Source organism: Cebus imitator, unplaced genomic scaffold (assembly GCF_001604975.1).
Source record: "Cebus imitator isolate Cc_AM_T3 unplaced genomic scaffold, Cebus_imitator-1.0 Scaffold140, whole genome shotgun sequence".
NCBI lineage: Eukaryota > Metazoa > Chordata > Mammalia > Primates > Cebidae > Cebus > Cebus imitator.
The window spans coordinates 644,373-672,314 of NW_016107455.1; the positions used below are offsets into that span (position 1 = coordinate 644,373).

The following is a 27,942-nucleotide window of genomic DNA, read 5'->3' on the forward strand; positions in this document are numbered from 1 at the left end:
GCCACCGCGCCCGGCCCTTATTTATTTATTTATTTATTTGAGACAGAGTTTTGCTCTTGTTGCCCAGGCTGCAGTGCAGTGGCACGATCTTGGCTCATTGCAACCTTCATCTCCTGGGTTCAAGTGATTTTCTGTGTCAGCCTCCCAAGTAGCTGGGATTACAGGCATGTACCACCCTGCCTGGCCACTTTTGTATTTTTAGTAGAGATGAGGTTTCACCATGTTTGTCAAGCTGGCCTCAAACTCCTGATCGCCAGGGATCTGTCCACCTCAGCCTCCCAAAGTGCTGGGATTACAGGTGTGGGCCACGGCGCCCGGCCTCACTGCCCCTTTATTATCAGTGCCCAACCCTGGTGGCTGATGGAGCCTCCTGGTGGGCAGGGCTAGAGGAGGAGGGCCTTTTGCATAGTGTGGACTGCGCGCTGTTGACTTGCCACTTTCCTTTTGTGTACACTGGAGCCTGTCTCCTCATCTCCCTGTGCTAAGCATCTGGACGGCTAGGCTGTGTGTGTGTGTGTGTGTGTGTGTGTGTGTCTGTGAGCGCATGCACATGTGTACATATGTAGGTGTGTGAGCATATTTGTGTGTGTGTGTGTGTGTGTGCATGTATGTGGGAGGGTATGAGGTGAGGAGTGGGGGATAGAGGTGTGAGAAGAGGGCCCAGAGAGAGCGCCAAGGTTTCTGGGCAGCTCCTGTGTTCTAGACTCTGCTGCCCAACATCTATACTATCTGGTTAATCCTCCCCATCCCACAGGTGGAGAAACAGGGTCTGAGAGCTGATGTGACCTGTGGGAGGCGGTCTAGTTGGGCCTGGGAGGCAGACCCTGGAGCATCCTTGTCCTGCTGAGCTCAAGAGGCAGACAGGACAGAGGCAGGAACAAAAGATCTTTGAAAGCAAAGACAGCCTGAGATCAGAACACTCCCTCCTTGGTCTCTCAGTTCAGACACGTTGAACTGCCCTACCATACCTTCTCCCAGCTGGTACCAGTTTCCAGAGCAGCTGCAGCAGTGGTGGAGGTGGGACTCAGGGTGAAGGCTCAAGGGTGTGGAAGGCAATGAGCTCTAATGGTGGCCTTTTGGCAGAGTTGAGCTGTAGTAAGGGCCTGAAGCCCCCCTGGGAAGTGCAAGGGCGGTACTGGAGGTCCCTGGGTGAACGACCTCCTTGAGGCGCGCCTCCCTCCTCTCCACGTTCTGACACTTTGTGTCCCTTTCTGCCTCTCCCAGCTTCTGTGTGGGAGACGAAGCGGCTCTAGCCTTATTTCTCTTTTTTTTTTTTTTTTGAGACGGAGTTTCGCTCTTGTTACCCAGGCTGGAGTGCAATGGCGCGATCTCGGCTCACTGCAACCTCCGCCTCCTGGGCTCAGGCAATTCTCCTGCCTCAGCCTCCTGAGTAGCTGGGATTACAGGCACGCGCCACCATGCCCAGCTAATGTTTTGTATTTTTAGTAGAGACGGGGTTTCACCATGTTGACCAGGATGGTCTCGATCTCTTGACCTCATGATCCACCCGCCTCGGCCTCCCAAAGTGCTGGGATTACAGGCTTGAGCCACCGCGCCCGGCCTCTAGCCTTATTTCTCAATGGCCTAGGGAGGAGTCACTGGAGGCCTGGGCTCTGCCCTTAGGGACTTGGTGAGGTTGTGGGGGGCAGAGGGAGGGCATCCTAGGACCTCTCCCAACAGGCAGGTGGGATGAGCTTCACCTGCCCAAGGGTGTGGGCCCTGCACCTGTGGGCTATCTCAGGCTCCTTTTGCTCTCCAAGGCCTTGTGGGCCTGAGGGGAAGGGGCCTCACTGGCCCAGCACTCCAGCGCATGAGGCTGGCCTGGCCCTCTACTTCCCCAGCAAACCTGAGTGGGGGAGGGGAGGGGTGCAGAGCTGCTAAAAATAGCAGCAGCAGCTCCAGCTATGAGTCTCCTTGAGGGGTCAGTGGTGCACGAGATTGGGGAGGAAGAGACTGGAGTGGGCTGCAGGGAGGGAGAGAGACTAGCCTGAGCTGGGGCCTGCTGTGCCTTATACCCAGGCCACAGTCCAAGGATGCAGGGACAGAGGACACAGACATGCAGGGACAAGTGGACACAGACACCCAGGGACAGGTGAACAAGCCAGGCAGAGAAGCATGTAGACATGGCTACCAGCATATCTGGGGCTTCCTCTCTCCCGAACCTCAGGAACACCAGATGGGCCCAGCTGCACCGCCCCCAGCCTCTCAGGCCTGTCCCTTGCCTCCACCTTGTTTTGACCTCCAAGGACCCTGAAGAGCTGCGTGTGTGGAGATCTTGAGTTGAGAGGGCTAAACCCTCCTCCCTTGTCTCTTTCAGTCTCCTGTGTGTGTGGCTCAGGGCATGGAAGGACCAAGGGTCACCAGAGGCAGCATCAGGAATGGATAGTGTTACAGCACAGACCAGAGTCAGGGCACCAACAAGTGGCTGTCACCTCAAGAGCATCACTCGACCTAAGCAACAGGCGTCTTTCTAGCCTGGCTGGCAGGCAGAGCATGGGAGAGAAGCGACTGGACCCAGTAGGGCAGGACTGGGGCTCTGCCAGGTGATGGGTGGGCAGTGGGGGAAGGAGGCCAGGGGAATCTGGGGATGTAAATGCATGGATGACCCCTCTTGTGCCTGCCTTGTTTGATCCCACCTTCACACATTTGCCTGGAGATGCCCCCTTTGCCAGGGACTCTTTGGTCCACAAAAGGTAACTCCATCTTTTACATTTCCTCTAACCAGCCAGAAAATAAGGCCTCATGACAGGAGGGGCCTGCCAGCTGCCGGACCAGATGTTTCAAATCACCAGCATATCTCTTTGCTAGAGGTAAACGATGTCTAAGACAATGTCCATCAGAGCAGCAAGCCAGGGTAAAGGCCTTAGAAGTACCCCAACCTTGGTCTCTCTGCGTTGCTAGTCTCACCTTCCTGGTTCAGACCTGAGCCAGCTGGAGCTCACCCCCACCCCTGCCTCAGCGGTCCAGCCCTGGACTCCTGGGTTGTACAATTCAGCCCCTCCAGAGATGCCTGACAAATCAGCCTCTCCTGGTGCTGGACAGCTTTGGCTGTTGGCAGACCCTCCTCTCAAGGGGTCTTGTGGTTTCTTCCCAGTCACCACCTGCCCATACTGATTTCCTTTGATCCTGATGCTGTTCCACAAAAGAGGTGGGGCAAGGACAGGCATCATGAATTCCCAAGGAAACTGAGGCATAGGGGTGTGACACAACTTGCCCAAGGTCACCCAGCCAGCAAAATCCAGCACTGGGTGTAAACCCTGCAGTCCTGACTCCCTGACCAGACTTCTTCCTCTTATGTTCTTCCTTTGGGACTCCCCCCTCCTCCTTGAGCACATCTTGGCTTCCCACACTGTCTGATTCCACCCTGCCCCCAACCCCAGGCTCTGCGACTCCTTAGGCACCTGCCGGCTTTTGGGACCCAGGCCAGACACTCAGCAGGTGGCTGCCTGGGGGACAAAGGAGTTGGGACTCAGCTGCTGAGCTGAGAGGGAAGGAGGGAAGGAAGGAGGGAGGGAGGGAGGGAGGGAGGGAGGGAGAAGCTATGGGGAGGGAGGAGGAATGGAGCTGGAAGTCAGGAGGAGCAGAGTCCGCTTTGGTGTTTTTAACAAGGAGCCAGCGAGCAAAGAGGGGTAAAACAGCATGCATATGAGCATGGGGGCATGCTCAGTGGTTTAGGCACTTTTCACAGTGCCCCCAAGTTCTGTCCTCCCAGACTCATGACCAACTAGAGAGAGGGGCTTGAGGGTAGAGAGAAGTTCCTGTTGGGAGGCGGGGGATGGAGAGACTGAGAGAGATGCCACAGTGTCAAGATTCTGGCTGGGCCCTGGGTACCCAGGGTTAGGGAGGGAGGGCATGGGAAGGAGGGCATGGTGAGGAGAGATTCTGCAGCACTTGCAATTTTGTGCTGCAGAATCCAAACAGTGGACTCCCCCTTCTCTCTCCACCACAAATTCATGATGTCTATCCCACCTCTTTTATGAAACAGCATCAGGATCAAAGGAAATCAGGGTGGTGTTGACTGGGAAGAAACCAGAAGCCCCCCTTGAAAGGAGGGTCCTCCAATAGCCAGAGCTGTCCAGTGGCAGGAGAGGCGCTGTACCTGCCCTGCAGGGGCACACCTGACCTGCCAGAGATGGGAAGGGTTGTGATGAAGAGCACCCATCATGGCTTGGCCCAGGGACCCCAGAGGTTTGCTGGGTCCTCACAGACCCAAAGGCAAACTCTTTTGCCACAAATGAGAAACTGAGGCCTTGAGCATTCCCTGGCTAGGAGTTTCTTTCCTTCTGGAGGTCAAAGTAATTGGATCATATAGGTGCTGTTTGTCATTTCATCTGTATCTCGTTCTATTAAAATCAGAGGGTTGCTGGTCTAGCTGGACAGTTAGTCACAACTGAGCTTATCAAAAAGTCAGCTTCCCTCCAAACTAAGTTCCTTAAGGGGAGGGATTATGTTGTATTCCTGCTGATCAAAGCACCTGGTAGGTGTTGAATAGAGGGTTGTTGAATGGAGAATAGATGGATGGATGGAGTATGGACAGGCTAAGTTCTGTTGGTGTTTGGGAGACAGAGAATCATCTGGGCTGGGTGATCAGGAGAAGAGGGGATGGGAGAATTGAAATAAGCAGAAAGACCCAGGATGGCATTCCGGATGTGAAAAAATGGCTGAGCAAAACTGTAGGGGATGAATGAAACAAGGCACGCGCAGGGTCTAGGAATCACCCTAGCATCCTCACGGCATCTCTCCACTGCCCCCTTCATCAGTCCTTGCCCTTTCATTCAGTCCCTGCTCATCTCCTGGCAGAGCCCCTTGTTCCAGATGGGCCCAGCCAGAACCTCGACCCCACCCTCTCCCTTCCTGCTGCCAGACTGCCTGCCAGCAAAGCTGCAGGCTCTGCAGCCTGAGACCCGGGACCGGATTGTTGCTGAGAATCGGCAGGTTTGTGGATTGTTGTTGGAGAAGCAGCAGGTTTGTTTGCTCTGGAGCCCGCGGAGAAATCTCAACAATCAATGGCCAACAACACCCTGCCTGCGGCTGCAGCATCGATCCTCCCCTCCCAGGTCTGGTGGTTTGGGCAGCAGGTAGGCAGGTAGAAGGAAACTGGGCAGGGTTCGGCCTTCCCACCTGGGGGCTGGGCCTCAGTAGAGGCTGAAGAGGAGAGGTCCAGAAGCCCAGGATGCCAGGACAGGAGTGACGGGTCCTCTCATTCACAAAGCACTCAAAGGGTTGAAGAGTAAGAGTCACTGCAAATCACTGATCTCTGGCCCAAGACGTCAGGGACCATAGGTCACATGATCCCCAGCTCCTTGCTCTTTCCTGGTCACCAAATATTGGAAAGGATGTTTTATTCCTTTGCCACTAAGGACTGAGAAGGACCTGTCATCACCAGAAATGTGCTAGAATAAAGTTAAGGGCTGTTTATGTCTTGGGTCTGTCTGACAACATGGGTTTGAATTTGATTAATAAAAGGCAGATATAATAACTTCTATCTCATAGAGATGGTAAGAGAACTAAATGAGCTAATGTATACAAAGCACTTTGTATAGTGCCTGGCACATAGTTGGTACCAAATAAATGTTTGCTATTATCATTGTTGCCATTACTATTATTTGGATAGTGATACTCTCCTGGGTTCCCATCTGCCTGTAGTGAAGCTCTGCCCTATGCCGGGAAAGTGGACACAGTGCTAGCTGAAGCCAGGTTTTGTGAAACGGGCAGGCACTTTGGAGTAGCCTTACTACTTACTGGCTGTGCAGCCTCAGGGTAAGTGACTTAAGCGCTTCAAAACTCAGTTTTTCCATGTGTAAAATGGGAACAACTAATCTCTTATTGTGAGTACTAAATAGAAAAGTCATGTGAAAGGCTTTGCCAGTGAAGGCTGGGCCCCTAGGGATTCTGGGCCACACCTCAATATATATGCCTATGGAATGAATGAACGATGGATAGATGGATGAGTAGATATACCTCAGGGCCTGCTCTTTTAGGAGCTGTGGACCTGAATTATTGTGGTTCTGGATGATTCTTAGACCTCTACCTCTCCATTAAAGGGCATGCGGGCTCAGAGCTGCTCCCAAAGATTCATGTTGGTCCCTGCCAGCCATGTGAGAATATCTGAAGCTGGGAGATGGATGAGGGGGCTTCAGATGACAGGATGAATGCATGTCTAGCCAGATGACATGGATTCATCCTTCCCTTACCTCTTAGTGCCAGCCAAGTTCATATGAGGTATCCCTCTCAGCCATTAGGGGTGATGGGTGAGTGCTTAGGGTGGTTGTTATGGGGGCGTCAGGAAGCCTGGGCTTTACCTCTGCTAATATCCACCTGTGCAATTCTCATTAATTTATTCAATATGTATTTAATGTCTGCCATGTACTAGGCTCTGTGCCACTGGGGACACAAGCAGTGGTGGCACTAAGGGGTGACTGACTGGGGAGAGGCTTTAGCCCATTTAAAATGGCCATCAGCACCCTACCCCTGAGCCACCTCAGGCTGACAGCGTGACAGCTTAATTTGTAAAAGGAAAAAACGAAGTAAAGGCTATAATTTACAGTTGGGATAATTGGCCAACTGTTAGGAAAGGAAAAAAAATCTAACATACAATCTATGTAAAAATAGCGTGCTTGCTACGCAAACTCAGCTTCAAGATTCTGTCCCAGCTGCCATAGGCCTGCCTCACCATTCTAACCAAGCAGCTGACCCTAAACTTCTCCCAAAGAGAAATTCTAGAGCTTCCCCAAGACATAGTGGGTTAACAAAGCAGACTTGGGATCATCTTTGCTGAGTTTTGTTTTGCTGCTGGAGCATCAAGTAACCGGGGACTTGTGACCCAGCAAAACGAAGACCTTGATGGGGGAAGCCAAGGGATGGTGGGAGCACAGAAGAGTCCTCTGACCCAGGCTAGAGGACAGGCCAGGCTCCCCTTAAATATGTACTGAAGAATTACAGAAAGTGCCAACTAAGCTAATACTTGAAGCCTGAGGTAGAGTGAGCCAGATTGGCCCAGGAGGGGAAAGGAATTTCAGGCAGAAGGGCTGACAAGAGCCCAGAAGTTATTGAGAACTTGGCTTATTTGGGGAACTGAAGCTGAAACTCCTTTGGCCTGGCTGGGTGGATCGGCTTCCTGGAATTCCTGATTCCTGTTGGAATTGGTCTTGGAGACCTCCTGTTGCCTGCTTCCCACCACCCAGCTGCAGACCAGTGCTGGCAGCATAGTCTCCTCCGGAAGCCTCTTCCATTATAGAACCTGGCTCCTCCTCCCTGAGAATAGGCCAGTAAGCTGGGGACCCAGAAATCTGAATGACTTGACAAGAAATTTGAGGCTCTCATGTGCTATCAGGCATGGCAACTTACATTGAAGGCTCCAGACAGCAGAGGCCCAGAGAGGTCAGGGGTATATGTAAGATCACGTGGGAGCTGGGCTCTTAACCACCTGGGCTGAGAATTTCCTTCACTAATGTACCCCCTGCCTAATAGGCCCTTTTCTGCACCTTCTTTCTTCTTTTTTTTTTTTTTGGTGGGTGTAGGGGTGGGGTTGGAGGAGTACCGAGCCCTGACAGCTCTGCCCAGGTGGAGGCATAGCATCCCTGAGCCGATCCCGCCCTGGCAGATGAGGCTTGATAGGGCTAGGATAGGTGGGGATAAGGAGTACAGGAAGCTAGAGGGCCTGGAATTGGATGGATGGAGGAGCTAAGGAAGCAGGCTTCTGATATGCCCCCATGTTTAGGCAGCTGTGGTAGTACTGGTGGGGAGTGGAAGCTCAGTTTCTAATTAAGCCCAGCCCTCCTGTCTCCTTGCTCTCCATTAGCACCCCACAGTGTCCCCAAGGCATTTTAAGCTGCCACCCTGCTGAGAGGCCGGGATGGCCGCCAGGGCCTGCCAAGCTTAGGCCTGTGAGGAGCAAAAAGCCAACTCAGACTTCTCCTGTCCATGGCAGTCTCTGGGTCCTCCAGGTTTCTCAGAAGCCAAGTGTAGGGGTGGAGGGGGGGCACTCCTACCTGCCATGTCAACCTCTAGGGTTCTGAACAGAATCTAGACTGTCTCCCATGGGGCCTTGTCCCCAGCACCACTTCCTTATCCCAAAGTGCCAGGCTGGGGACAAGGAGCAAGACCTAGTATCGGTTTCAGCAGCAGCCCCCAGACTCAGGGCTGTGCTGTTAGAATCCAGCACCTACCAAGGAGTCTGCAGGAAGCAGCAATTACCATTTTAGGTTAAGGCAGCCCTGGTTTGTTAACCCTTGCAGCACTGGGGGCTCCTGAAAGCTGAGTCGCCCTTCCTCTCTTTCCTCCTCCAGACCTTGCCTCCCAGATGTCATCCCTCAGTTCTTGGCAGAGTGAGGAACCCAGACTTGCCATCCCCAGGCCCCCTCTACCACCACATTCTCAAGTGGAACTCAGAGAGGTGGAGCATCAGGTCCAAGGTCACACAGCCTTGGAGGCAGCCTCCATTCCCAAGACCCAATATTAGCCCAGTCTCAGCGGCTTCCATCTTCATAATCTCCCTAGGCCACATTCACACATGCAGAGTTTAATTAACTTTATTGATATTCAGAAATTAGGGGAATGACTAAAGGTAATTGCTCATTAAAAATCATTAAACTGACACAGCAGGCTCGGCACACACAGCCCCTCCCACACCTCCTTTTTCCTCCACTGTGGCTGGATGGCCCAGGCACCTGGCTTGGGAAGATACCCTGCGGCCCAAGGCGCCCCTGACGCCTAAGGCCAATCATGCCTTGGAGGCTGCAGAAAGGAATAGGGGACTGAACCTGTGAGGTTGGGCCAGGCCCAGCATGATCTCACCCTACCTTTGCAGCCTTACATACCAGGCCTCCAGAGCATCTGGGCTGTGCCTGGCTGCATCCTGCAGCCTGCATCCCACCTATGAGCAAAGCTCTGAGAGCCTCACTGGAGAAGTGGCAGGGCTGAAAGACAGGGATACAACCTTCTGGCCTCCGAAAAGGCTCATAGCCCAAGGCCTTTGCTCCTTTTGGCTCGCCTTTGCACAGCTGAAGTGCCAGGAACTCCGGGATGGCCAAATGTGCTGCTCCCCAGGGAGATGACTCAATATCCCAAAGACCTCCAGCCCTGCCGAGGAGATAGGAGCCTCTGGCCACTCAGCTGTGACATCCCAGCCCTCTCACCCTCAAGCTTCGCACTTCGGAGCTGCTTCTTCACCTCCCTTGGGGAGTGAAAATAAAGCTCTTCCCCAATAGCCAGGCTCCTATCCCATATATCCCATGGCAGGTGCCCCCATGGGCACTAGAGATCCTGACAGTTGGGAAGAGACGTTGCCCAGGGATACAAAGACTTGAGGCCACAGAGTGAGCAGATTCCTCCTAACGCTCACACCCACATCCCCTCAGGGCTGTTCCAACTCCCGGCCACACCAGCCTTTCTCCTGGATGCCCGCAGTCTCAGTCTAGCCCTGCAGGGAGCTCTCTGGCTGAGGCTGCACCCACATACTAGTAGCCTCACACAGTCCTCACACCTGTTCACTGCTGAGCCCTCACCCAAGATTCGGACTACCTGGAGTGCAGATACACTGGGACTGGCTCCTCTAGGCATGCAGGGCCCAGATTACTCTCACATTCAGACCCACAGACTCACACACAAGGCCTTGACTACGTGCCAGGGGACAGACACAGGCTTGCACCCTAGGGGAGCTGTTCAGTGCCAGGACCCAGCCCTATGCAAGATAGGTTTGGAATTCCTAGGGACATCCTCAGGCAGCTGGGCAGGGATTCACACTTCTCCTCTCTGGCCTCTGTCCCTGGGGTGGGGCTTGCAGGACTCTTCCCTTCTCCCCGCAAGGTGAACACATGGTTTCAAGTTCCGGGCGCTGCCGGAGGACCCAGCGTGGCCAGCCAGGTGGTGGGGTGAGGACACTGGGCTGTGTGAAAGTGGAGCTAGAGGCTCAGTAGAAGGCTTCCCCTTCTCTGGGGTGGCAGTTTTCTTCCTGGATGAAGAAAACTGCCGTCCAGGGGCCCCGCCTGTCCGTGGCAGTGCTGCCCTGACCTCAGCCATGGCCTGGAAGGATCGAGGAGGGAGGTTAGAATCTCCCACCCTCACACTTCTCCACATCAGATGCTACAAACCATATGGCAAGGGACGGCAGGTCCCAATTCCAGGTGCGGTTCTGCCGACCCCACCAGCCGACTGGCTGTATTGGGAGAAGGACCTGGGTGCCAGTAGCTTCCATGAGAGTCTTGTTTGAGCCCAGACAAGACTCAGAAATCTTTCTTCTCTGAGGCATGGAACCCCTATCCTCTCCTCAACACTCCCTTGCCACCCACTCCATGACCAAGCTTCCCTCGACCTGAGACTGATGAAGTTGGGGACCAGACTCCTAGAGGGGGGGCAGGGATTCTCAGGGTGTGGGGGATCGGTCCTCCAGAGACGAATCTGCCACGGGGGTAGTGGGTGGACCGGGGCTGGGCAGAAAGGCAGGCCGGGAGGGAGGCAGAGCTCGGGGCAATGGTGTGTGTGTGTGTGTGTGCACGCGTGCGTGTGTGTGTGTACAAGGAAAGGACTTTGGGGAGGACAGAGTCTCTATCCCAGGACCTCCACTACTGCAGTCCGGGGCAGGGGCAGAGCCAGGAGCCGGACGCGAGGTCCAGGCCCTTGGAGTTTCTCTCTAGAATTGTGCTCTAGGTTCCGACTGGCGTGGCAGCGCCGAAGCATGGGGAGGTGAGCGAGGTCTCAACCCCGGGTCTGGTCGCCATCTGGCCCCGTCTCCCCGCAGTAAGAACACAAGAGGCCCCGGAATCGGCGGCAAAGTCGAGCGAAGTTTGGCAGGCGGCAGGGGAAACGGGACCGCGGGCCGCCAGCTGGACCGTCCCGACTCACTGCCCTGTGCCCCTCGACACGCGCCCCGGCGCCCTAAGAAGCCTAGAGTGTGGCGAGGTAGCGCGCGGGTGAGCGCGTGTGTGCGGGGAGTGGGTGGCGTGATGAATTGCAGCAGAGAAATCCCATTAGATCTGGGGAGATGATTAAAGGCTAGGTCTCGGCCGGGAGCGAATGGCGGGAGCCCCGGCAGCTTCCCGCCCGCGAAGCCCGCGCCCCGCCCGGCTTGGCCGGCGCCGGGGGCAGCGCAGCCGGCGGGGCTCGGTGCTTGGACTGGGCAACCAGATGAGCGAAGCTGGGTACCGGGTCTCCCTTCCCGCCCCTGGGGCCCCGCTCCCGCCTTCATCCAGCCACCGGACGCCGGGGTCCCTTACCGTGAGCCAGGAGCGCCAGCAGCGAGGGCAGGAGCAGCAGGGCTGCCGGGCGCATGATGCCAGTTGCGGCCGCGCCCCGGGCTGGGACCGCGGGCGGAGGGCGGGGGGCTTGGCGGGATTGGGGCGCGGGGGCAGAGCAGGGTCCGGCCAGGGAGAGGGAGCGGGGCCGCCGCCGCCGCCACCGCCGCCGCCGCCAGCGCCTGACAGAATCAGCACCACGGCCAGCGCCTGGCGTCGGCGCCGGGGACCGCCGCGCGGGGCTGGGGGCGGGGGCGCGGGAGGAGCGGCTTACCGTAAAGTCTCAAGCAAAGGCGCAGAGACCCAGGGGCAGGCTCCCGCGCCACTGCTAGCGCCCGAAAAGGACTGCCCTACTCATGTGGGCACACGACCTCTGCCCTTTTGCGCTGCCCACGCCCAGCCAAGCCTGCCACCCTCTCTCCGGTTAACAGCCTGCCGAGGAGGTGGGTTGTCTCTGAGTCTCCGTGAGAAAAAGCAACACCTTCCCCACCCCTCTCCACCCAATCCTGGTACCTGAGGGCGCCAAGGGTGACCTGGGAACACATCCGAGTGAGGCAGCCGGTGAGGCCCGCGTGCCCTTGTGGCAGCTTCGTCTTGGGCCGATAATGAAGATGGCTTTTGAGCGTACAAAGGACAATAAATTATTACTTCGCGCTCAATGAATGCCAGGGCTCCAGGCAGCTGCATCAGCAGCAAACTGTGCTCACAGAAAAGCTTAATTATCCTGATATTATAGTTAAAAGCCAGTGGCACTCGCGTCATGGGGAGACATTCTTCACTTGGCAGGAGGCAACCTGGGCCAAGCTGTGGGCAGCTGAAGGTAGTATCCTGGGTCTCCACATAGCCCTGGGTCTCCTGGACTCTGCCTTGCCCCCTCTGCAGGACCAGAGAAGCCACAATGACAGTCGATACAGACCCTTCATGCCTTCTCTGCCCAGGTTTCTGGAACTGGTGGAGAAAATGGGATAGGCATGAGAAAGGGTTCCCTAGAGCTGTTTTATTTTATTTTATTTTCTTATTGCTTTTAGAGACAGGGTCTCTGTTGCTCAGGCTGGAGTGTAGTGGCACAATTACATTAATAGCTCACTGAAACCTCAAACCCCTGGGCTCAAGAGATCCTCCCACTTCAGCCTCTTGTGTAGCGAGGACTACAGGCATGCACAACCATACCTGGCTAATTTTTAATTTTTTTTGTAGAGATAAGGTCTTGCTATGTTGCCCAAGCTGGTCTTGAACTCCTGGCCTCAAGTGATCCCCCTGCCTCAGCTTTCCAAACTGCTGGGATTACAGGCGTGCACCACTGTGCCATAGGACTGTTTTAGATAGAGACTTGAAGGAGACCCAGGGGAGTAGGCTGTACTATTAAAGGCATGGAAAAATAACCTTCCAGAGCCCTGAGGAGCCCCAGTGAGTCACAGGACAGCAAGGGGGCAGTCACAGCTCTACCATCCTGAGGCTGCGCTTTAGAGGCAGGGGCTCATGGATGGACTTACTTGGAGAACTTTAATGGGTACAATGGGACAGGACCCTATGGCTGATGTAATTATTCCCTGTACAGGAATAGGAGAGCTGAAGTCCTTATTGCCCCCTGGGAGAAGGGCAGTTTTGTGTTTAGTTTTTTTCATATGAACTTGGTTTCTCCCCAAAGCTTCCAGACTCCAATCATTGTCCAATGCCCTTCCTGACCTCATCCTGGAAGCAGGTGGTGAAGTTTCTCCTCAAGTTCCTTAGAGAATCTTTTGGTCCTCTTGACCAGAGTCTCCCAGCTCTGCTGGTTGGATTCTTTCCAGACACTCTTCTTGTGGGCTCTGGGGAGCTGTGACAACTGCTGCAAAGAATCCCAGGCAGCAAGCAGATGGCGTGTGGAATTAGGGAGATGCTGGGATTTCTGGACAGTTGTTTTGAGAAGCTGAGGAAAAAGAGGGCAGTAGCCGAAGGATGGCAGGAAGAAGGAGGAGTTGTTGAAAGAATCAGGGGTCAGGAGAGGAAGCCAGGAAAGAATGTGCAAGTGGGGGGCAGAAAGAGAGTTGCCAACAGGGGAAGGGAAGAGGCACAGAGGTAGAAGGTTGTGTGGCTGAGGGAAGTTTAGGGAAATGCTAGCAAATGTCATGAGATTTCTCCTTTCCTCCTTGAAAGTATTTCTGGTCCCTCATGGCTAGGCAGCTTGGGCAAGGGAGGTGAGTCATGACCTAGGGATGAACCTTGGATGCCAGGATGATTCATGGGAATTTGGAGGTTGGTGGCAGGCTTGTCTGACTCTCTTGGCAACAGGGCTCCTTGATGGGCTTGGCACTACGTACGTGAAGGAGGGTGAGATGAGCCATCCTGAAACTTGCCACATCACCTTCCCTGTGGCCTGAATTAACCTAGAAGGTTGAATGGAGACTATAAGTCCCAGAATACAGCACTGTACCCTGAACTCAGAAGATGGGCTTATATTGCATGATGGGCATGACAATGCACCTGGGCTGTCCCTCCCTCCTAAAGGCAATCAACATAGCCTCTATGCAGTGGGTTCCCAGGCAGGTTGAGGCAGAGCCTGGGCCAAACTGGGAAACAACAGAGCTTCTGTCAGGTGCCCTCTGTCATGCCCTCCAAAGGGCTTGTCCTAACCAGACCTTGATATTACCTACAAATTGAGAACAATAAAATGCCCAAGGGGACAATTAGCTGTATACAGGGCTGGCAGGCTTATAGTCTACTCAATTCACAGGCACATTTGAAAGGGGCATTCTGGCGGGATTTTCAAGGCTCCCCTCACTGCTCTCATTTCTACTGTTCTCTGCATCCCCCACCTGGCTTTTTGCTCCCAGAGAACCTGGGCTTCCTCTGTCTGTGTAATTCCTTGCTTCGTTGTCTGCTCTACTAGTTGTTGACTTTGCAAAGGCATGGATCATGTCTGTCTCTTCTACCCACAATCTAGCTCAGTGGCTGGCACATTGTAGATGTTCAATAAATATCTGTGGATAAGCGATAAGGATAAGGAGTGCCTAAAGCCCAAGGTTGGTCACTGGTGCCAAATGAGTGCTGTGAGATAATGAAGAAGAGGGCAATTGTTCCTTTTGGGGATGAGGCAAGGTCAGTGAAATCTTCACACAACGGATGAGTGAAACCAAGTTGACTATGATTTTTAAAGTTAATTAATTAATTGCCGGGCGCGGTGGCTCAAGCCTGTAATCCCAGCACTTTGGGAGGCCAAGGCGGGTGGATCACGAGGTCAAGAGATCGAGACCATCCTGGTCAACAAGGTGAAACCCCGTCTCCACTAAAAATACAAAAAATTAGCTGGGCATGGTGGCGCGTGCCTGTAATCCCAGCCACTCAGGAGGCTGAGGCAGGAGAATTGCCTGAACCCGGGAGGCGGAGGTTGCGGTGAGCCGAGATCGCGCCATTGCACTCCAGCCTGGGTAACATGAGTGAAACTCCGTCTCAAAAAAAAAAAAATTAATTAATTAATTTAAAAATTAATTAATTAATTAAATTTTGAGACAGGGTCTCACTCTGTTGCCCAGGCTGGAACGCAGTGGTGTGATCAGGGCTCACTGCAGCCTCAACCTCCTGGACTGAAGTGATCCTCCCATCTCAGCCTCCTGAATAACTGGGACTACAGGTGTGCACTATCATGCCTGGCTAATTTTTTAATATTTTGTAGAGACACGGTCTCCCTGTGTTGTCCAGGCTGGTCTCAAATTCCTAAGCTACCAAGTGATCCTCCCACTTGACCTCCCAAAGGGTTGGGATTACAGGCATGAGCCACTGTCCCTGGCCCAAATATGCTTTATGATTCAATGGAGCGGGAGAAGGAAGACAGTCAAAATGGGTGTGTGGGGGGGGTGTGGTTTATGCAGAGGCACAGTGGTGGAAAATGCAAGCTGCTCTGGGGTCAATGAGAAGACTGGTTCTGCTAGAGCAGAGTCCCTACTGGGAAGTAGGAGGAAGGGCTGGAGTAGGCTAGGGCCTGGCTGTGGGAGGTTTGGTGGTCACCTGAGCTGAAGGACATCCTTGGTGGCTACACTGAAGGGGTTATCCCATCACGAAGATATTTGCAGTGAAACAGAGCAGTCTGGCATCATTAATGTATGTTTTCAAGCACTATAGCAAGTGGTAGGAACTGTGGGGTTCACTGCTGACTCAGAAGCCAGGGGGTGGGGTGTGTGTCTGAGCTACAGTGACTGAATTAGGATTGAGAGCCAGAGAGGGCGAAGAAGGGGCTCTTTAATCCCAGAGACCCCAGTCCCTGCCCAGACAACGCTAGACATACATACAGCCCCCCTCCCTGGAGAAGCCAGCTTCGTTTCCCCAGTTCCAAACAGGCCATCAATCTGTAGGATCACAGGCACATTGGTGACTTATTTTGAAGTCTCTGCTGAAATAACACTTGCTTTCTGCACAAGAGGAGGAGAAAATTACTCTCTTCCAAGACGGCTTTCAAACCAGAGATATATCTTTTGTGGAGCCAAAGGGGTTTTAGGGTTTCAGGGAAGCAAGGGCAGAGGCTGTCACCTCACTCCAGAGGCTCCCAGGGGCACAGAGCTGCTTACCTCAACCCACTTTGTGGAGCAGGCTTCCAGACCTTGCAGTGCCTAGAACAGTCAGGGCTGCCAGGGCTCCAGCCAGGCTCCCGGCATTATCCAAAGTCAACTCATTGGATTTAGGGGCAGGAGGAGGGCCCTGCTCTGATAAATGAAGAGTCCTGGCTCTGGGCATTTGCTGCTGCTCCAGGAGCTGGACCAGCTTGGCTAGAGGGAGACGCTGCAGAAAGTGGTTTGATGTGAACTACTTTCCATCACCAAACAGAAGCCTCCAGCCTGCCCACCACCCCCAGCCGAGGCCTTTGATCCTCCACAGCTCCATAAATGTTTAATGCCACCGGCTGGGCAGAAATGAGGCAGGTGCTGAAACAGGGAGACTGGGGATAGGACTTAAGATCTACAATGTTGGCGAGATTATTTTCACATAGGAGCTCTGGGATGGCTGAGAGGAGGCTTTCCCCCATCATATGGCAGGAGAAGTCCCAGGGTTCAATTTTGTGGCACTAATAAAGAAAACTCTTTGAAAACCACCAAGGGGCTGAAAATAAAATGAATAATCAATTGTAAAAGCTCAATCTCTGGTTTGATTGAAGGAGAAAGATGGAAAGTTAAATGACAATCAAATGCAAATACAGCTCAACAAACACCACAGCAATTACCAGGCGCAAGAACCACATGGTGCTTGCAGGCAGCGGGGGTTGGCAATCTGGAAGCCTGAGGCTGTGTAGAGGTGACAGGCGAGGGGCCATTTTAATGGACAGTTAAATAGATGCAAAAAACCCTGCATCTACTTTGCATACGCTGCTGATGAGTGGGGAGCTGGAATTCTGGCATCTAGAGGGAGGTTGTTCTACCTTCTGGGCTGCCTCTATATCATTTCAGGAGACCCCGAGTGCCTGCAGGGCGGGGCGGGGTGGGGGGTGGGGGACATGAAGCCAGAATGAGAGCTGGAGCAGATGATGGGGAGAGGGCTGCGGCAGCCTCATTGGATTCTTCACACCAGCTGGAGCTGAAGGTTCAGGACTTGAAGTTGAAAGAAGCCCGTGGGGTCCTCCACAAAGGACTCAAGCCGCTGCTCTTCCAGCAGCCTGGTAAGAGTGGTGTTCTCCTCTAGATTTGCATAATGCTTTGTATCTCATTTGAATACTATTAATTTGGTGTCAGACTAGGTTGGCATGGTGTAGGAAAGAGAACAGCTGGCCTTCTCCATCCCCTTTGTACCCCAGAGCTTATTCTAAGCATAGATTTCTGCAACTGGGGGACATGAGGTCTCCACTTCCACCATCCCCTTCATGTTCCCTGACACTTGGAGAGTCTCTTAGTGAAGCCAGCTCCTAAAAGCCAAGGCTGCCTGGCATTGTGGCCACCTGCAGGGTTATGCTGAAGGAAGAAGAAAGAGTCTCCCAAGGTCACTCTCCCCAGACCCAGACCCAGAGACACCATGGGAGGATGCTAGGAACCTTTGTCATCTAAGCAATCAAGGCAGCTTGACTTGGAAAGGGTCCAAAGATAATAACCAAGAGAGGGAGGGAACAAAGACAGGTGATGATCCCAGAGAAATATAGAGGTCTCCAGAAATAAAATTCTCTGAACTCAATATTTCTAGTGCTTAAACTTACATAAAATACATCTGTCCAGAGGCATTGGGTTTATGGTGCTGCTCTGGGGCTGGGAACCTGGTGGCAGGTTGATAGCCGTGTGATCAGAGAGTGGGTCACCAGGTGGGGTGAGATCCTGAGAAAAAGGGAGGAAGCCCTGGGTGCATCCTGTCGGCTGCCCCTAGGGGGTGGGCATCGGGAGGCTACAGTGAGATGCGGATGACCGATTTAATTGAAGTAGAAGGGAAGCGCATTCCGTGCAGAGGGAACAGCATGTGCATGGGTAGGCAGCACTAGGAGCTGGTTAGTGTGGCTGGCTGGCAGCTAACAAGAACTGTGGTGTGGGACGTAGTTAGCGAGCTGGGGTGTAGGAAAGCTTGGTGGCTTGTATGAAATCTCTAGGAGCCCCACCTGCCCATCCATCTGTCCATTTATTCATTCATCCTTCACCCTACTACCTCCCAATTCACTCATCTCCCACTCATTCATTGAGCACTGTGTGTATGCCACGACCTGAGCTAGCTACTGGGGAGGGAGAGCCTTCAAGGAGCACCCAGATCAGGGAGGGGAAACAACCCCAACACCCTGTAATATAGCATGTTTGTCTCTACAAGGTACTTAAACAAGGCTCTGGAAGCCCTAGAGGCCAAATCTCCCATGCTTCAAGCTTCCCAAGGCCAGGGTCCATCATTTCCTCCAGGGAATCTTCCATTCACACAGATCCTCCTGACATCTCATACTATTCCTCCTGCTACAAAAGCAGCCTGCTTCTTGTAGGCCCAGAGTGGTGGGAAGTTTTTCTGATGTACCTTCTCATTGACCCTTTATTTGGGCCTTAGAGGTATCAGTCTCAGGAGAACCCAGGGGAAGTGATATGAGAGCATGGGCAAGTCTCCCTTAGACATCAGTACCCAGCCTTAGATAGACTTCCAGCCACTTCCTTTTCTGGGCATGAAAATAGGACAGAAATCCCCATTGTCCCTCAATTCTAGCCATGCATTCCCTCCCCCACTCCTCCTTGAACTACTTGTCCTCTGCTTGTGACATCACAATGGTCTCTATGGCAACTGATTGTGAGGTCACTAGTCCTTAAAGCAACAGAATCTGTGGGTCCAAACAATGGCCTGCAAGGGAAAGGAAGAATGCAAAATGGAAGACTGGGATAGAGATTATCTCCTGGGAAGCGGGGAGCCACCCAAGGCCTATGGAGGATGAGGGCGCCACTTCTCAGGCTGTCTGCAGTAGGACCACATTTGGGGTTGGCAGGAGCAAGGCCTTCTAGAAAGGGAGACTGCTCATTAAGAAACTGAGGGAGGCCGGGCCTGATGGCTCATGCCTGTAATCCCAGCACTTTGAGAGGCTGAGGCTGGTGGATCGCCTGAGGTCAGGAGTTCGATACCAGCCTGGCCAACATGGTGAAACCCCGTCTCCACTAAAAATACAAAAATTAGCCAGGTGTTGTAGTGCACGCCTGTAGTCTCAGCTACTCAGGAGGCTGAGGCAGGAGAATTGCTTGAACCTGGGAGATGGAGGTTGCAGTGAGCTGAGATTGTGCCATGCACTCCAGCCTGGGTTAAAGAGTGAGGCTGCCTCAAAAAAAAAAAAAAAAGAAAGCTGAGGGTCATCCTGAGCATTTAATGGCTTCAGAGGCAGGCCTGAGTTCAAATCATCCCAGCCTAATGCTTGCCTTGGGCAAGTTTTGGAACTTCCATTCCTTTACCTATGCAAGGAAAATGATGTTACTTGCCTTTCAGAAAAGTATTCAGTGAGATAACCTGTAGGAAAGCTTGGCACATAGTAGGTGCTTGTTTCTATCTACTTGTACTTGTTTCTGTTTTTTTTTTCTATCCCCTCAGCCGTTAAGCCTCGGGTCTTGCGTATGATATGTACCTTATGAATGCTTACGATTATAGAGGCACTCTAAGTGCAGGATGAGGACTGGAGGGCAATGTTTAGAGCAGGGGAAGTCAGTGGACCTGGACCCAAATCCTCACTCTGCTACTTGCTAGCTGTAAGCCTTTGAGCAAATCACCTCTCTGTGCCTTGGCTTCCTTAGCTGTAAAATGGGAGATAGCAATACTGTTGTCTTTGTAGGGTTGATTAGGACTAAATGAGACCCTGCAAATAAACAGCAGAGCTTGGCACAAGTGAGGAACGCAGCACTTAAACTTGAGTGAGGCTGTTTCTGCACGCACTGCAGAGTTTCCGTTCACCGTCGGTTTTCAGGAAATGTGAGTTAATCTGTGGGGTGTCCAGAACTGGAAGGTGAGTGGCAGTCTCTCCAGGAAGCAGGTGACCCTTCACTTTCTGGATTCCCCCTAGTGCGACACCTATTAGTGTAGCCCAGCTCACACCAGTCACAGGAGCTGGGTGCTCCTTGAAGTCAGAGTGAGCCGTGTCTCACTCATCTACGAAGCCCAGACCAGGGCCTGACACATGGCACAGGCTCAGCAACAGTTAAGGTGAACTGAGTTAGAGGATGTCTTAACAGTACACTGGCTAACAAAGGGTGATTTGTTACCAGAAGTAGAACCCCTCTGTTGCTCTGTTCGAAGCACTTTACATTTTGATTCTCACAACAACCTGTGAGCTAGATATTATCCATTTTAATATGTGGAAACAGAGAGGCTAAGTAATTTGCCGAAAGTCACACAGCTAGTAAACAAGGACAGAGGTGGGATTTGAACCCAGGATACCTGGCTCTAGAACCTACGCTTTTAACTCCCGCATTACCCCCAGCCCCAGTCCATCCATTTTACTGTATCTGCCACCACGAATTTCCTACCTCAGCTCCCCGACTCGCCCCACTCTTCTCCTAGCTGAGCCTGGGCCCTATGCAGCTCGAAGAATGGAAATTCTCTCCCACCCGCCTCAGCCATCTGCCTCCCTCTTTGCTGAAATAAAGCCACCGCCACAGCCGAAGCCACCACCGGATCTCTTGCTTATTTCAAGTCCTCCTAAAGCTTGTTGAGTTCTTAACTTATTAAAGATAAGCACATGGAAATAGGGAGCAAATCTCTTTATTTATGACATAATCTCCAGCCCAGAAAAGCGGCAGGAACAGTGTTGCCTATATTAGGAAACCAATAGGAAAAAAATCAATTAGATCCGCCAGAGCGTTTTGCTATTAACTTTCTTCTGATGTTTCTCTTAAGGCTGGCCATGGGGGTCTCCACCTGCAGCCGAGATGGAGAAGAGGGTAGAGCTTTGTAGGAATAGAGGAAGGCATGTCACAAGGAAGGCAGGTGACCAGGCTTCCAGACAGACAGGGGAATCTCTTCATCATGGTCTCCTTCACTGCTTTCCAAATCTCGTTTAACCTCCATGTTTCTTGCTTCAATATCAGTTGGTTTTTTTTTTTTTTTTTTTTTTTGAGGTGGAGTCTCACTCTGTCACCCAGGCTGGGGTACGGTGGTGTTATCTATCTCGGCTCACTGCAACCTCCGCCTCTTGGGTTAAAGGTATTCTCCTGCCTCAGCCTCCCCAGTAGCTGGGACTATAGGTGTGCGCCACCATGCCTGGCTAATTTTTGTATTTTTAGTAAAAACTGGATTTTACCATGTTGGCCAGGCTGGTCTTGAACTCTTGACCTCAGGTGATCCACCTGCCTTGGCCTCCCAAAGTGCTGGGATTACAGGCATGAGTCACCGCGCCTGGCCTTCCGTTGTATTTAGGGGCAGGGGAATCATTTGGTTACTCTTGACTTCCTGTAGACTTGAACCCCAGGTTTGACCACATTTTTGCAAGACCCGTCAAGGGCAGGATCCATCTCTTTCTGGAAGAACAATATTCTGGAGGGGCTCTTCTTGCCTGATTTTTAGTAGGATCTTCTGCTGGATAATTATGCCTCAAACATCCCCATGCAGCCATCGAATGAGGTCTTCACCTCCATCTGCCTGCCTCCAGGAGCACTTTCTAAGCTAGCTCCAAGAGATAGGGCTCACCGTTATTCCTGAGAGCCTCTGGTGAGGGGGATGCCCTAGCTCCCATAGTAACCCCAGAATTCATCTCCTCAAAGGCAGGGGACCATGGCTTGTTCAATAGTTTTTCTTCAGTGTCAGGCATGTAGCAGGGCCTCAGTAAATAGTCACAGAATCAATAATTATTTTAAGAGCTCCATTGATGGAAGGCTTGCTCTGTGCCAAGGCTGAGAAGGGTGATTTGTTATCTGAAGTAGGACCCCTCTGTTGCTCCCTGAACCAGACGACAACCCAGAAGAATCTGCCAGTTTTGTCATTTTGTTTCTCCTCATCTTGCCATTTGGCCAGGAGCAGCAGTAGCAGCAGCTCCAAGAGGTAGGTATTATTATTATTATTAATTATTATTATATTATTTGAGTCAGTGTCTCACTCTGTTGCCCAGGCTGGAGTGTAGTGGCACAATCATGGCTCACTGTAGTCTCAACCTCCCCAGGCTCAGGTGATCCTCCTACCTTGGCTTCTCAAGCACCTCGGACTACAGGCATGCACCACCACTCCCAGCTGATACTTGTTTTTTTTTTTTTTTTTTTTTTTTTTTTTTTTTATTTTTTTTTTTTTTTTTTTTTTTTTTTTTTTTTGAGATGGAGTTTCGCTCTGTTGCCCAGGCTATGACTTGATTTCGGCTCACTGCAACCTCCGCCTGCCGGGTTCAAGCATTTCTCCTGCCTCAGCCTCCTGAGCAGCTGGGACTATAGCACTTGCCACTATGCCTGGCTAATTTTTTATATTTTTAGTAGAGATGGTGTTTCACCATGCTGGCCAGCCTGGTCTCGAACTCTTGACCTTGTGATCTGCCTGCCTCTGCCTCCCAAAGTGCTGGGATCACAGGCATGAGCCACTGTGCCCAGCCTGATATTTGTATATATTTTTTAGAGATGGGTTTTCACCATGTTGGCCAGGTAGAGGAGGAAGCTGAGTCAGGGAGGAGAAGTAACTTGTCCAGGCTAATAAGTGAATTAGATATTCTATGTCCACCTACTTTTGGTCATTAGGAAGTTCTTCTTGAGGTCTAACCTAAGCTTTTTCTGTTCCAGCAGCACTGATTCCTTCCTAGTCCCATGGAAGCACAGATCAGCTTCACTGCCCCTGCAAACTTCTCTCAGCTTAGGAGGGTCTACCCACTTTTTGCACATTGTTGACTTGAAATGAATATTAAACACCAAACCTCATGGAGGCCAGCCCTGCAGGGCAGGCAATGAACCAACCCTCCTCATGCCTGTTCATTATTATAATTAATATTGAGCCGAGGTTGGTGGCGACCTCGCCCTCGCCAGGTATTTGGGCTATTTTAGCAGCTTATTCAGATCAATGACAGACAGCTCCGAATAGATAAACTCCCTGCCATCCAGACGAATCAATTGCAACACTGCCGTCACAACAAGCCCAAGAAATCAATCTGATTTCAGGCGACGTGGTAACTCTGTGCTGGGCAAGCTGGCTTTAATTTCCGCGTGGCTGAGACCCAGCTTCCTCTGCTCACTGAAGCACCCTTCTTTCCCAGCTGATGCTGTATGCACACAGGTGCCCGGGGCCCTCAGAGGGCTCAGGCCAAGGAGGGCAGCCACATGGAGGACAGGGTTCCAGGAAGCTGTTTTACTTTGAGGAGGGCTCTTGAACCCCCAGACCCAGAAGGAGCTGACTCAGATCCACTGCTGGGATCCTTGTTTTGCTGGCTTCAGCTTCGATTTTCCGCTGCCCTTTGCAAAAAACCAAGCCTGGAGGCCTTTCTGGGCTGCCTCCCAAATCAGGGAGCTGCAGAGGTAGGCTGCCTATCTCAGGCACCAGGACAACTGCCCTTTTTGGTCTGGGAGATTGTGTTTGTCTGGCAGGGGAACAAAAAACTCATCGGGACAGATGTAGTCATGTATTGGGTGCTTACTTTATGTCCAGGCACCATGCTAAGTAGCTTATACACATCATTTTCTTAACCTTTGTAACAGTCCAAAGAGATCAGTAGCAACAATCCACATTTTGCAGGGAAGAAAAGCAAAGCTCAGACAAGTTAAGTAACTTGTCCTGAGTCACGCAGCTTGTAAGTGGTGGAGCCTGGATTTGAACCCATGTCTATTAGGCTTCTGTGCCTAAGCTTCAGCCACCATACTCTCCTAAAGATGACATTAGAGGTGCCCATTTTCTTCCCCTACCTGGATATTGCCTGGTTAAGTAATTCCTACTTTAGAGAGGAGGAAGCAGATTCTGACAGAAGCCAGTGCTTTTTCTCCAGGTGCCCGGGGAAGGGGAGCCTTTCTCATGAATTCTTACAATCAGCAATTGTTCCCTGAACTTGAATCTCAGTGCTTCAGGGACTGGGTAGAGGATGTTGAGGGATGAGAGGGTCAAGAGGCTGAGTTGACCTTCTTCCCACACCCCAGCTCTTTACCACCCCACTTCCACCCGCCCCACTAACAGATCAAGATAGTGAGGCGAGGGGCCAGGACAGGCAGCAGTGTCTTGGGAGATGCAGCTTTGAAGTCAGCAGATCTGGGTCCAAATTCTAGCCCAACTACAATTTATTTGTTGAATTTGCCTGGGCAAGTCTCTTAACCCCTTGGAACTTCCTTCATCCTGTCCACACGGTAGGGATAATATTACTCAAACCACAGGTTGTTAGGATTTAGAGGGAAAATTGCATGGAAAGTGCCTGGCATAGAGTGGGTCCTCAGTGGGCATTGGGTTCTTTCCCCCTTTCTTGTCTCCGCTCTTTCCGAAACCCCATTGCCTGGGGTGCCCAGTTCTGAATGGCAGAGGTCAAGGCACTTCAAATATGTTTTAGTTAAGAAACTCTTTTTTTAAATTTTTTAAAATTATTTATTATTATTATTATTTTTTAAAGATAGGGTTTCACCATGATGGCCAGGCTGGTCTTGAACTCCTGATCTCAGGTGATCCACCCACCTCGGCCTCCCAAAGTGCTAGGATTAAAGGCGTGAGCCACTGCGCCCGGCCCCCTCTTTTTTTTTTTTTTGAGTCAGAATCTCACTCTGTCATCCAGGCTGGAGTTCAGTGGCATGATCTCAGCTCACGGCAACCTCTGTCTCCTAGGGTCGATCAATTCTCTTGCCTCAGCCTCCCAAGTAGGTGGGATTACAGGCGTGCGGCACCACACCCGGGTCGTTTTTGTATATTTATTCATTTATTTATTTTTGAGATGGAGTTTCACTTTTGCTGCCCAGGCTGGAGTGCAATGCGTGATCTTGGCTCACTGCAACCTCCACCTCCCAGATTCAAGCGATTCTCCTGCTTCAGCCTCCCGAGTAGGTGAGACTACAGGTGTGCACCACCACACCCAGCTAATTTTGTATTTTTAGCAGAGACGGGGTTTCATCATGTTGGCCAGGCTAGCCTTGAACTCCTGACCTCAGATGATCCACCTGCCTTGGCCTCCCAAAGTGCTGGGATTACAGGCATGAGCCACCGCACCTGGCCCATTTTTGTATTTTTTGTAGAGATGGGGTTTCACCATGCTAGCCAGGCTGGTCTCGAACTCCTGACCTCATGATCTGCCTGCCTTGGCCTCCCAAAGTGCTGGGATTATAGATGTGAGCCACTGTGCCTGGCCAGCTAAGAAACTCTTTAATCAAAAGACACTTTATGAGGATGGCAAGGAACAAAATAGATCAAGGGGGAGTCGGTCAGATGGTGTTAGGGGCCGGGACTTCTCCTGGCTCGAACCCCTCTCTCACCCCAGCCCCAAGGCAGCCGCTCAAGTGCTTTCCTCAAGCCCTGGGCCAGTGCATAAAGAGCTGCGTCACTCAGGTGTCTTAGGTCACAGGCTTCTCAGGAGCTCAGAATTGATCACAGCTGGTGATTTCTGGCTCCAGCATGCTCTCTCAGTCACCAGCTACCTTGAACCTGTTCTGGATTCAGGGCATGACAATTTAGATGCCAAATGGGCAAAGCTGCTTCTGGCCTCAGGGAGGCCATATACAGCTGCTCCGGGTGGAAGGTGGGGTTGGGCGTCACAGCTGGGAGAGGCATAGATCGGGGGGGTTGTGTGGGGGGGGACAGATGACCCAGGATTGTGCTGGAGGTTTCTATCTGTCTTGGGCAGCAATGAACCTGCTGGCTCCCATGGGAAGTAGATGCCTGTTCACCGGGCTCAGCACTTAATCTCCCCAAGCCAGGTAGGGACCGTAGGAAGCGAAGTCCAACAGGGAGAGTGACACACCACATCATACAGCGAGCAAGTGACAGAAGTGAATTCAAACCCAGGTCTGTGGGCTCCAGACTGCTGGAGCTGCCCTTGACTCTCTCCTGTCTGTACAGTGGCTGTCCTCTACCTCCAACTCTCTGCAGAGAATTATCTGTCAGCCCTTTCACCCGCAAACACAGAACATGAAGAGAGAAACTTAAATTATAGGAGGAGAGACTGGGATTAGCTACTGGGAAGGACTTCCTGACTCATTAGCTTGTCTCTAGAAAAGGTTATTAGAGAAACAGTGTGCTCTCTCTCTGGAGGGATTTCAGACGGGGCTTCTGTTCAGCTTTCCACTTCCTGACAGCTACTGAGAGACAAGATGACCCCTGATGTGTATGGCTTTGTTTTTCCGTAACGTTTATTTTTTTTGAATAGGTAATACCTGTGCGTGGTTCAAATAATAAGGGCACAAAAGGTTGTTCACTGAACTCTCCCTCCAGCCCCGGTCTCCAGGTTCTCCTCCCCAGAAGCAAGCAATGTTGCCTGCTCCCTGTCTAGACATGTACAAGCAAACACCGACACATACTCTCTTTCCTGAGTCCTATTTTTAATACACAAGATGTAGCAACCCCTGCAAGCTCTTCTGTGCCTCGCTTTTGTCACCTGACAATATATCTTGGAGATTACTCCGAATCAGTACATAAAAGAGCTGCCTCACTCTTAGGTGTCTTTTTATGGTCACGGGCTTCTCAGGAGCTCAGAAGTAATCACATCTGGTTTGATTAGCTTCACATTTCCATTTACAACGTCCCCGCCCAGAGAGGGCAGGAAACCTCTCCAAGGTTACGCAGCAAGGACTAGGGACGCGCTCAGGGCTTCACCCCCTCCTCCCTCCTCCGTTCCCAGCTTCTGTCTCCCGCCACCTCGAGGCTGAGCGCCGCCCAGGCGACCAGTTGGGAGAGGGAGAGGTCTCTAATTGAAATGACCTTCGCGCTGGCCATTCGCGATCGGCACCTGGAGGGGCGCGCGGTGCGCAATGCGGGCGGGGCCGCGGGGCGCCCGGAGCTGGCGGCGCCCGAGTGCCCACGTGGGTGCAGGCGAGGCCGTGCTGATTCCCCGGGAACCCCCGCGCCGCGTGCTTCCCGGCAATGAGCTCCCAGGGCTCGAGGTGAGCTTCCCCGACTGCTCACACGGCAGCAGCGTGGCAACAAAGAACACGGGGACTTTTTTCTCCGTGCCTGACAGCTCATTAGAAGAATTAATTTACTCTAGCGTTTGCAGTTTAAAGGACATTATTTACTGGTTAATTGTTGTTATTACAAAATGTTAAATATCATTATTTATTTCCCAGGCCCTGACAGCTTTTCTGACAGGAATTTATTAGGTGAGTCTGCATCACCGGTGGGCATTCCTCTGCAGGGCAGCCTAAGGTGGGGAGTTTGCCCCTAGGCCTAGCTCTCTAGGCAGGGTGGGTACTCCGAGGGGCAGAACATGAGGGGTCCACTCCAGGACAAATGGTCATTGTCCCCTCCTCAACCCCCATTTCTGCCCCCCGTGTGCGTGGAGGGTAGGGCGGGGGGCTGGCAGACGGGGGACATGCCTGGCATAAAGCTGCAGTTTAGGCGTCAAGTTTGCAGTTACTGGAGGCCCAGCGGCCAGAATGAGGTCCAGACTTTGGGTCCTTCCCTTAAACAGTTACTTCCAAGAACGTTCCCCTCTCCAAAACGCACAGAATGAAGAGCTGGAAGGAAGCCAGGTGGTTTGCTGGTGCTGAGCACAAACCAGTGGCCTCCAGGCTGTAAATGGCCTATGGACTTGAGTTTGACCTATTCAACAGACTTCACATAAAAATCCATGTTGCAGGCTTCCCTTGAAAGATCGGAAAATCTTGCCACAAGACTTGACCCACAGTCTTGCATCAATTGGCGACGTTCAGCTGGCACAGAAGGGCAGCACTGTGCAAGGAGCATGCCTGCTCTCCAACAAAGGGAGGGTGCCACCTTCCCCTTTGGTTGCCCTCTCTTCATTAGTTTCCTGGCCTCTGTGGGCATGTGAGTTTTCAACCCCGATCTGCTCTAATGATCACATATAGATGAGGAAAGTGAGCCCAGAAAGGTTAAGTCTCTGACGGCCAGGACCACAGCTCCAGTCCGCTTTTCACCACACTGTGCTGCCCCATGAAGTTCTCTGCTCCCACCTCCTCTGGGTCTGGCTTGGAGTGAATTCAGACAGGGAGCGTGGGTCTCCAGCAGCTTCAGGGGCAGGAACGAGAGGCAGCGAGAGGCAGCCTAGTGAGAATTTATAAGGATCATGGCCTTATAAATAGCATGTACTTATTCATTCAGCAAACAGTTTCTGAGGATCTGCTACGTGACAAATTAAAATGATTAGGACCCAAATTGTGCTGTTGAGGAACTTGGTCTGGGGACATTGTTCATGAAACAAGTACACAATGACAATACA

The 27,942-nt window shown here is 52.2% G+C and overlaps 1 protein-coding gene across 4 annotated transcripts in view; it reads right to left on the minus strand.

The window, feature by feature from the left end:
• The window catches only part of SEZ6 (seizure related 6 homolog), a 53,840-nt gene extending 42,018 nt beyond the window's left edge, over positions 1-11,822 (minus strand). For 3 of the 4 annotated variants that reach the window (XM_017542143.2, XM_017542142.2, XM_017542140.2), the window contains exon 1: positions 11,214-11,433. In XM_017542143.2, the coding sequence (XP_017397632.1) occupies positions 11,214-11,268 (55 nt within the window). In that variant the 5' untranslated portion in view covers positions 11,269-11,433. Of the gene's footprint in view, positions 1-11,213; positions 11,434-11,744 lie in introns of those variants that run through there. The other variant, XM_037743309.1, reaches the window with a different exon arrangement.
• Between the last annotated feature and the right edge of the window lie 16,120 nt (positions 11,823-27,942).